The 11015-nt window shown below is 40.8% G+C and overlaps 1 protein-coding gene across 1 annotated transcript; it reads left to right on the top strand.

Annotated features, from left to right (window-relative positions):
* Window positions 1-204: 204 nt before the first annotated feature.
* Window positions 205-6173, top strand: LOC104432726 (telomere repeat-binding protein 5). Its single transcript, XM_010045238.3, is given in 10 exon segments — window positions 205-414; window positions 1851-2038; window positions 2144-2921; window positions 3035-3220; window positions 3330-3392; window positions 3484-3563; window positions 3874-4106; window positions 4423-4737; window positions 5007-5070; window positions 5656-6173. Coding segments are annotated over 9 exon segments (1950 nt in total). The 5' UTR covers window positions 205-414; window positions 1851-1957; the 3' UTR covers window positions 5806-6173.
* The last annotated feature ends 4842 nt before the right edge of the window (window positions 6174-11015 follow it).

The raw sequence follows: 11015 nt of genomic DNA, 5'->3' as shown, positions 1-11015 counted from the left end.
CGTGTCGCGCCCGGGATGGCGACACGGCACCGATGAGCTCACTCGGGGGAGTGAGAAGACCGGGTCGTCGAGCGCGCGGGGCTCCCCGGGCCACCTGCTGCAGCCGGTGGGCCGCGGGCCCGGTTGCCGATATGACCGGTAAATAACTGGTGAAATGTTTCGTGCGTGCGGATGGCGTAACCATAAAAAGCAGGGGCGTTGGGGTTTAAGCGTTGGGTTGGGTGGTTCTCAGAGGGTTTTTGGTGATCAGGAGAAGGGAAAAAGATAGAGAGAGAGAGAGAGAGAGAGAGGATTTTCTCCCGCGCAGAGAAAGGAAAGCGAGGAAGAAGGCGACGTATTTTCTCGGGAAAATTTCATGGGCTGAAGGGGGAGGGAATTCGGAATGCGAGAGAGGAAACGGGGTGGCATCGCGCGGTACGTGTGGCCGTCGAGCCTCTCTCTCTCTTCTCTCTCTCTCTAGATTGCATCGTGTCTTGGATTCTGCGGTCGTCTCCGTCTTGCCTTCGTGGGGTTCTCTCTCTGCCGGAATCCAGGCGTGCGGAAGCGAAGCATTGTCGAGAGGCGAGCCGGGATCATGCCTCGCCGTGCTCCGTCTCGCGGAGATTCGTTGAATTTCCGTGCTGTGGCTTCGGTTTTTTGGTTTTTTTTGGGGGTGGATCTCGACGTCGGACGCCCGGTTCCGGCGAGGAAAGTCGCGGTCGCGCGAGCCGGCGGCGTTGAAAGTTGGATTCCGGCTTTCGATTGCGATCCGGGAAGGTTCCGGCAGTTCCAAGTTCGCATTTTTCAGGCGCGGAAAATGCTCGGAATTTCCCCGACAGTCTCTCATCTTCTACATGTTTCGATTTTGGCGACGGTTTTCGATCCTCGCGCTGATTGTCGAATGCTTTCTCTTCTTTTGGGGCCCGATCGCTGGGATCCGATGATTTTTTTCTCGTGGACGCGATACGGTCGAGGCGCGGTTTTCTTCCGCTACTCTGTTCCTGAAATCGTCTTCGGAGCTCGAGCTTTCAAAATTGATGTTCGATGAGTGTTCTGGATCTCCCTGTTTCCACCTTGTTCAAAGATTCGAGCGGCTCTCGGATCCGTCGGAGAACCAATCTTGGCGATTCCTTGCTCTGCATGAGGGTTTTGTGATGGTTTAAGCGGTTTTCTTTCCCCCTCTCCTCGTACCTTTCCCCAAACTGGGAATTACTCGTAATTCCGCTTTTCCATTCTTGAGTTTCAAGTCTTGACATTTTCTGACCGTCCATCGATATTTTTCTTCGATGTCACCTTACGCGAGTCGTCAAAACCCAATCTTTTCCTCTCTTTTCTGCAGTTTGCATATCCTTAGAGTTTTCCCAAATTAATGTATTTTTTCCGGGTGTCAAGCTTGGCTGGATCTGCGAACTTCTGGACTTTGAACTCTTGTCACGGATAAATGTTTTTAAATTTTTGTTAAATTGTGCATTAATTGTGGGAATTAGATCATAATGGCTGGAACGGGTTTATTAATTTGTCTTTTCACTTCTTGATGACTACCCTAAGCAGTGACATTGTTCTGAGTTTTTGTTGGGGAGTTTAATATTGTCGATCAAAACTGCTTCCTAATTGGAATTTCCACCAAATGCGATTTCGTGAATTGATTTTTACTGTTTAAATGTTATGTCTGGTGATCATTGCGACACAAAAGATTGGAGTGTGTGTGCCTGCTTTTGTGCATGCATGCGTGCGATCATGATAATTGCGAATTAATCAAGCAAGTTTTTTTCTTCGGATAGATATGATGTAGCAAATTATGTGTTTTTATTTTGGATCATAATGTCTGCTCTCCATTTAGTTTAATGCTGCAAACTTTTTTATGCTTTCAGGTTCTGGTATGGTGTCTCAAGCATTGAAGGATAGCTGAATTATAAGATGGATTGAAGAGAGTTTGTTCCTTGTACTGGTTGATCTTATTTAGTATGATTTCTGCGATATGGTGCTGAATAGGAGGTTAGAATATGGATTCAATGGCTATCAGGTGCCTGCCATGCCTCGGGGCACCAGATCTGCTAGAGTAAGCTCATTTTGAGTTTCCAGTTGGTACTTCTAGAATTTGTATCCATCTCACACCATCATTCTTGGTTACTGATCTCCGTTATTGATCTTTTATTCTCTTTAGAGGAGAAATTCGATTAAGAAGAATGGTGAAGACAACAAAATGCATGCGTTTGACTTACTGGCCACCTTAGCTGGGAAGCTGCTGGTCGGGAACAGTAGTTCTTTATCTTCCAGTAATTCGTCGACTAAAAAGGATCAATTTCCCGTCACTGACAGCACTGGTATAGAAGAAGGGTGTCACAATCAGTGTAAACAGTTGGAACTGCAACTTTGTGATCAAGGAAGCTGTGGTAGGAGTATGTTAGATTCCCAGCTTGAATCCCAACAGCATGAGGATCCAAAGCTTTCTCTGGAAGATATTCAACATCCTGTCATTGGAAGTACTGACTGCTCAGAGAGGCTGGGAACTGATGAGGACAAAAGAAATGATGAAACTAGTGGACATGCAGTGTTAGGGACTTTGATGTCAACCGACTCCAAGTTAGAAGATGATACCCAAAATGAGATTAAGGTGGAACAGCTTTATTCTGAGAAGGCTCCAAACGATAATGGGGCTGTTATGTATAGTTTAAGGGAACCGGTGGTATGAGATGCAAAACCTCTCACGCAAGTTAGCTTGGAGAGTGGTGCTGCTGTGTCATTCCCTGAGAATAAAGATTGCATTTCACTTGATTGTTTATCCCCTGCTAGGAATGTAGAAGTAGTTGGTAGAGATGATGACGAAAAATCCTCTGGGTGCACGCACCCTATCCCCATAAAGAAGTCTTTTAGGCATATTGGAGACAGAAGAATAAGGAAAGTTTGGGCTTCTCGACATTGGAAAGTACATCCTAGAACTGGTAAGTGGTCACTCATCATTCGATGTGACAGGTTTGTTGCTGTGTGCAGTCTTGTATTTCCATTAGGGTTTTGGATCTCTTAATGTCCTCTTAATTTTAATTCATGGGGGCAGGTGTAAATTTCAAGGCTGATTACAAGGATAAGAGTAGTTATTATAAACGCCAAAGATCTCAGAGGAACTATCCTTTCAAGAAGAGAAAATTTTTTGATATTGACTTTGAGTCGTATTCTGACAAGGAAATTAGTAGCAACGCGACTGTCTATCCCCCTGAGAATCATACTGATGGAGATGTTTCTGGTTAGTTTCAGAAAAAATGCAATAGTTCCTTTCTAGTTTGTTTTTCTTTTGCCTTTTTGACATAGAATCTTGTCTAAGTCTTTTTTCTGCAAATTTGGTCCTCTTGCAGCCAAACGGAAATCCCCTCCAGCATCAGGTCAACATTTGTCGTACCAATCTACAGATTCCCATGGTAATGGAGCTTTTGGAAAGACGCCGTGTACTACTTGTGGTTTTGTAGGGTAAATCATTTTGCTTATCAACGCTCTTTTTTTTATATTCAGTGAAGCTTCGGATTGAGTCTTTCACTGTGCCGGAGCTATTAATTGAAATTCCAGAGACAGCTACTATTGGCTCATTGAAGGTATATTGGCCATCATTTTCTTCAGATTATACCACAATATATTGCTTGGCCATCTTGCATAGCTGATTGCAGGGGCTATTCTGCGAGTGTGTTTAGGGTCTCCACTCTGACTCTCTCTGTGCATTTCCCCTATTTTGTTCACAGTATGAAGAAAGGTGTGTAGGATGAGTGGTTTGTCATTTTACTTCTTAGTCTTTTGAACCACAGACTAACTTTTCTCTTGATAGCTTGGATTTGGCTCCTTGTCTGGGGATTTCTCTACAAATTTCCTGTCAATTCTCTTTCTTTAAATTCTTTTGGCTGTGTGCAGAGGGCAGTTATGGAAGCAGTTAGTGGTGTTCTTGGCAGTGAGTTACGTGTTGGGGTTCTTCTCCAGGGAAAAAAAGTTGGAGATGACAGCAAAACTCTACTACAAACCGGAATTTCACATGATAATCAATTGAGTTCGTTGGGTTTTGCCTTAGAGCCCGACCCTTTGTACACATCTGCAAGTCCAAAGGTCTCTTCTCTGTTTCCTTGCGATGTGTCTCAGCCTTTGATAAGGTAAGAAAACATTTTATGTTCCTGTTTGAATGATCATATTGGTTGAGGGTGCTTAATGGAAAATCTGGTAGATGTTTTTGTGGAGTAGTCGCTTTTTTATATAGTACTTGCGTATTTATTATGCATGGCTTATAGCATGATAACGTTGAACTGCATATTGAACTGAGCATTATTAGTGGACCCAGGGTGGTGTTGATACTATATTTCTATAGAAACAGGAATGGGGTTATGATAAGTCTGGTTGTTGTTGTGCTGCTTGGATTTCTTCCAGAAACTTCTTTGTCAACTTGTTTTCACTCTGATTGTTTCTCACCAGGTATCCCACTGGTCCAAATGATTCTCAAGAGAGAACTCATGATACCCTGCCTGAGCATCAAGAGACGAACTTACCCATTGTGGTAGAGAATGATTGTGATTTGGCAACCTCTCCTGTTGGAGTGTTGAAAAAGGGTAGTACACAATCTAAAGCACTTATACCTGTTTCGTCTATGAACGTGGAGGCTTTAGCTGTGGTACCAGTGCACAGGAAATCAAAAAGATCTGAGTTTGCTCAGCGGCGCATTCGTAGACCCTTTTCTGTGACTGAAGTTGAAGCACTTGTTCAGGCTGTTGAAAAACTTGGAACTGGAAGGTAAGCATGAAATTACACATTCAAGGACTTATAGATTGTGCAGTGAGGGATATTTTGGGTGGTTGACGTTGATATGTCGAGGCTAGTGTGCAGGGGTTGCCTTAGGTCAGCATCTATATCTTAGTTTCTTAGAACAGTTCTTTCAGTTTTGTTTTAGAATTTTCTAGATGAATTAAGCGTACGAATCCTGTTCTAAATCTGTGAGTATCAGATCGCAATTTAACTATTTTTCCCATATTCTGAACAATTCATTAATTTTATACCTCCAGGTGGAGAGATGTTAAGCTTCGGGCCTTTGATAGTGCAAAGCATCGGACGTATGTGGACTTAAAGGTGACCTTTTTCTTCGAAAGTATATGAAGCTATTGAGATTGCAGTTACATTTTAGTTTCAGCCTCACCATTCTTAAAACTCCATTCAATTGATTCTTGAATTTCAATTATGCAATTTTGTGCGTGTGCACACTGATCAATGAATGAACAGAGGAAGATGATGTAAGTCCTTATTACCATTATCTACCCTGTTTTAGTTTCAGCCTCACCATTTTTTATAATTGCGTTCAATTGATTTGTGAACTTTGAATATGCAATTTCCACACGCACCCACACGCACTGATTTATGAATGAACAGAGGGAGTCAACATAACCCCTCGATGAATGTACACAGGGGGACAATGTAACCCCTCATTACCATTATCTATGCTGTTCCTATGGAGTTCAACTTGTAGCATAGAGAAAGTGGCTGGATCTCCCATCTAAATCCTGTCAAGAGTGTCCATTTGAAGACAAATACACGTTAATCTCCCCTTATAGCTTGTCTGCGTTGCTTCTTGAACAGAATGAGTGCCAATGTCAATCTGATAAGTCAAAATCCTGCACAAACTCCTCTGCTTCTGAAACGTGATTCAATTATATACAGGATAAGTGGAAGACATTGGTACACACTGCGAGAATATCGCCTCAGCAGAGGAGGGGAGAGCCTGTTCCTCAAGAGCTTTTGGACAGGGTCCTGACCGCACATGCTTACTGGTCCCAACACCAAGCCAAGCAACAGCTCAAGCACATCTGAGGGAGTTGAAGAAACAGGTCACTTTGTGTTTAGCGTATATCTAGTATTTTCCTAATTGTTCAATTGACTTGTAAAAAGATGTGACGTCAAGAAAATAGGTACATGAAAAAGGAGTATTTAGTGTAATATTGTATCCGCATCATCGCGGAGGTTATTTGTGTAAGGATAGGGTGGCGATTGTAAAGGGGACGTGACGGAATAAGCCCTAGCTAATGGTGTGTTTTAGTCTTGACACCGGCACGGTGTCCTCTAGGACTTGTCTTCATTGGCTGTAGTGAATTTGGCGTGTAGATGGAATACGTAGAAGTTGAAGCTGCACATGTAATCCTTGTCCATTAATGTTGAAAGTATCAAGTTCCTTTGCTCTCTTTTTTTATGGTGACTGTATGAAAGTCGGATCTGCACAAGACGGTGGCACTATCGTCATCGACTTGAATGAGCAGACCCACTTATCCTTCAATCTGGAAGATGTATTGGAAATTAATGTTGGGTGAGAAGGATTGCGATGGATGGGAAGCCAAAAAATGAGGTCGACGTTAATTCATGTGGTCTTGGTGATACAAGAGCAAGTTTTGTTTACTAGAGTAGAGGGATTAGTGCGATTAAGTTAACACTAGTAATTATGTCATCGTTAATAGCTAGTAAATTTTCGATATGATCATAAACATTTCAGACAGAAAAATTAAGTTTTAGTATATCAAGAATCATATGTAAAAAGTAAATATTGTTCTTATAAGCAACCCCTGAGGTTTCGAACGTCTTTGGTGGACATTTCAAACTACTGCAATTTTCAGCATTTCCGATGATTTTTCCTATTAAAATCCAATTGTCCACGGTGACCATAGATGAATTATTATTTTTAGGCAAACCCAAACTTACATCATGTTTTTCAGGATATTAAAAAATCCAATAGTCCACGATGACCATCAATGAATTAATATTTTTAGGCAAACTCAAACTTACATCATATTTTTCCGTATCGATAAGAGGAGCAACTCATCCTTCACCGAAAGTACAAATAGTCTTTTCCTAATTTTAAAGAACAATAGATCAGTCCTGGGTCCACATAATTGATTTAAATGGATTTGAAAAAGCATCGCGCCACTTTGAATGTTATTTAATTTGCGAGATCAATGTTCCCAAAGCACCACTTTTGAAGAAAGTGTTTTGTTTTTATTTTTTCCACCAGCACTAACGATGCTATTGAATCATCATCATTAAAAAGTAGAGTTTTTTTCTCCTTGATTTCGGACAATTGTGTTCGTGTAAGAGCAGTTTTAATATGACACGTTTACACAAATTCTTTCCTAGGCACGGGGACTTCCCCTCTGCGACCATTGGATTCTCGAAATCTTTAGAATGCAATTCTAGGTATATATTGTCGCAAAAACAGACGTAGATTACTAATCAAATTGCAAAAAATGACACTGATCCATCACATTTGTTCTTTTCTAGAGAGAACAAATGGGGATTAGTGTCATTTTGCTTTGATCGGACCACTCCCGTCCTTCCTCATTGGCCAACATAAAGAGCCCCCATCGACGCACCTTCGCTCTCAGTCTTCTCGTGTCGACAGATGAAATGATTAAAGGATTCTGTCGTTTTGTGGCTGCTGCCTGGTGGAGGGTCTCCATCCAAATCCGCTTTCCACGTAGGAGGGTGATGCAACGATGTGAGCTGCCAGTCCAATCCCCACACACACAGCCACGACGTGGATGGGATTTTGTTTTTACGGGATTAGTCTTTGTAGTGGACACGATTTCGCCCTTTGCGGATAGCTTTCTTCTACGACAGGGAGAAAGGTCAGTTTAGCTTAGATAAAGATAAACGTCGTATATGTAGATAAGGATGCAATGGGACCGAGCATTCGGCTTCAGTTATTCCAAGGAAAACGAATCTCTTCTTGGTGGCCCATTTCGTTTCGCGGCCCAGAGACCAAATGCATCCGAGCCCAACACCCCAGAATTCGAGAAAGTCCTGATTCGTCTTGCCCATCGGTCTCCAGCTGGTCGCTCTGTTATGGCTTAAAACGATGTTCAACCCACCCAAATTTGTACGTGGCTGAGCACGTGATGCATTCAGTTTGCAGCTGGCACACCGCTTCGGCAAAGCGAATCGTGCATTGCTATATCCATGGGTCTTTGAAATAGATGATGTTGTAGAATCTTTGAAGGCCTCCTCAACAGGTTTCGTGGGTCTAATTCGGATATTACATCGATGATTGATTATATTCGTCAAACCCTGGAAATTGTCGGCATGCTGGAACTTTCCTTAGGCAAAATGTACTGCAGAATGGTTTGGCATTTCGATTGAGAAAATTCGCTCTTGTCTTGGGTTTGGTAAGCTAGAAATTTTTTCATTATGATCAAGTCATCCATATAAATCAGTCTTGAGTAGAACCTTAAACTACTTCATCTGAATTTTTGGACGTAAAATTCAAGGTATTCCCTAGAGAGAAGAAATAAAGGTTTTAGCTCCAATTGAGAGGTTGAAGTATGCAGATATTGATACGTTAAAATAAAAAATACAATCATGTTAGTCCGATAGGTAGGATCGATCCTCAGCAGAACTTTCAGTCAAGTCATCTATACAAGACGTATGGTGGGTGTCTCACCTCGTATCGTGTTACAATTTGCTGCTCTCTCGTAACTTTGGGTTCGTCAATTAAAGTCAATCCTCCACCGCATCTAGAAAGTGTCAACATCTTTCTCTGGCTCAATCTGCGCTTGCTGGGGCATTGAATGTGGGGGGAGGTTGTTCTAATGTTCACACTTTCCAAAAGCAAAAGCAGGAGAAAAGACCATAAAAGGAGGTGGGAATTCAAAATAATTCACACCAAAGAAAGTGACTTTGGCTCATCGCATTAAAGTACACGGCAAGCCAACTTTCCTTCCTACCCTGACCAAATTTCCTCCACACATATTGGCCTAGTTGATCGTGATTGGATTTATTTCCTTTAATTAACCATAAATTATACTTTAATCAGTTGTGATGCCCGCAACATAAAAGTATAAAATATAAATAAAATTAGTTTTATAATTGTCAAATCTTTTTGGTAGGATATAATTCAAACAATTTATCTTTTTCACTTAAGACCGTTTAGAAAAAGAGAAATCAAAACATGAACATTGACCATATTGGGAATGACTTTAATTAGGAAATGATTAGGATTCTTGTCGCAAGACGTGATCTTTAGAATGGCATGAGAAGGCAATGTGATTGGTTGACGAAAGACAGAGGGACACTTGGAATTGCTTTGGGTTCTTTTGTACCATAAGTAAAGTCTTTGTCAACAAATTTAAATGAGCCATTGGGGTAGGAATAAAAGGACAACGAAACGCTAAAGTTCTCATTAAATTTTAAAGTTCATTTTAAATTTTATTATTTTTATTATTTTTATTTCAGTCCGACCCGAAAATTTTAGATTTGGTCTCAATCGAGAGGATGGAAGAATGGTTGTGCTGCGGACAACTCTTCCACCCGTTCATCTTAAACAAGAAAGGTAAAGATAACGACATTATCAATATCTATATTTTTGTCTCCCTTCTTTTTTGGTCAAGTATATCTCTAGTTCTAGAGTTCGATTTTACTGGAATTCTCTATTAGATTGGTGGCTGAAAATTGTTCAAATTTGTCGCTAACACCGTTAGGTAGCATTTAGATGGTTGAGTTGTCATCTCACAGTCAACGCAACATCAGCAAAAGTGACACATCAGCCTCTCTATTTATGATCTTTTCTACTTTTCAAAAAAATCTTTAGGACGCGTAGAGATAAATAAGGTCTAGTCTCTGTACCACCTCCATCCTCAAAAGGTATACTTTAAAAACCAATACCAGGAGGTTCGGCCGCCCTACCACAATCCATTTCGCAATGGTGCCTCCACTACCATCGATCAACCTCACCACCGCTAGGTGCCACGGATCATGCCTCGCCCTAATCACGATGGTTTCACCGTCATCGCAGACTGTTCAGCATCGCCGACAGAAACCACACTTAGCCGCCACAATTCGCCTCACCGCCACCAACCTAGCTTGTCATCACTTTCCACCATCGAAGTCTTTCTCTCGAATAAAGTTCCGACATCCATATATTGGATCATGATCCCTAGATTTGATGTCGCGAAGTCGGTAATGATGGTCATGGACACGGTTGGGTGATGACCGTTGAAAGAAGAAGATGATGGTGGAACTATAGATGCACGGGGAAGAAGAAGAAGAGAATAAAAAAGAAGAAAAAAAAGAGAAAGCGACAAAAATGGAAGAAAAAGAATAAGGAGGAAAGTCAAAATTCTCTACCTATTGAGGTTGGAAAAAAAGAATAAGAAAAATGATGCGGTGGTCAATTTAATTGAGACATCATTCAATCCGATTTTGTAAAGTTGAGGTATTCAAGTAAATGAAAAAAAGTTTGAATATTCAAATATTAAGAAAATTAAAATCCATGTGACGTATAATAGCAAGATAAGAAAGCAAGGGTCTGGTAAGAAATATGGGGAAAAAAACTTGTGTCTATTTTTCTAATCCACCTCGTACCGGATTTAAATTAATTGGCGTATATAATCTAGGGCAGACAAAACCAGCCGGAAGTATCCAAAATGATTCGGTGCTCGAGGTCACGTACTTGCCAACGTGGACGAATGGGGGGTTTGAGGGTCGTTGTCATGCACGTGCATGAGTAATGCAGACCTAACGACGATGACTCCGAAGTCTTCGCTGAAATCAAAAAAATTAAATGATGAAAATGTCCCAAACCAACCGCAAGGTAAGTTCCTTTTTTAAAATTGATATGATCACCTCATATTTTTAATTGAAAAAATGATAACACTTTAAAATTTTATTTTAGAATTTTCTCTATAAATTATATGTATGTGGGTGTATAGTCGCGTAAAGCTTATGGGGGTAATAAATCATCAAGAGATGATTCCTTTTTTTTTTTTAATTCTAAATAATCCCTTGAGAAAATGGGACTTTAGGGTTGTAAATTGGTCAAATTATATAATATCAGAATATGAGATCTCAAACTCGAATCTTTCTAGTCCTAGGCAAAAGTTTCGACCTTATTGTGATAGGATGTGTCGAAATATTCAAATACTAGATTAGATGTCGATCTAATGCTATTGTCAATTTACGTCACAACAATGCTTATTGATATTCTCTCATTCTTTTTTTCTGTTTAAAAATAATAATAATAAAGAAAGAAAGAAATAACT

This window comes from Eucalyptus grandis, chromosome 2 (assembly GCF_016545825.1).
Source record: "Eucalyptus grandis isolate ANBG69807.140 chromosome 2, ASM1654582v1, whole genome shotgun sequence".
In the NCBI taxonomy this organism is placed as follows: domain Eukaryota; kingdom Viridiplantae; phylum Streptophyta; class Magnoliopsida; order Myrtales; family Myrtaceae; genus Eucalyptus; species Eucalyptus grandis.
Note: the sequence above shows the minus strand (reverse complement) of the source record. Positions and strands in the feature narration are given on the sequence as shown.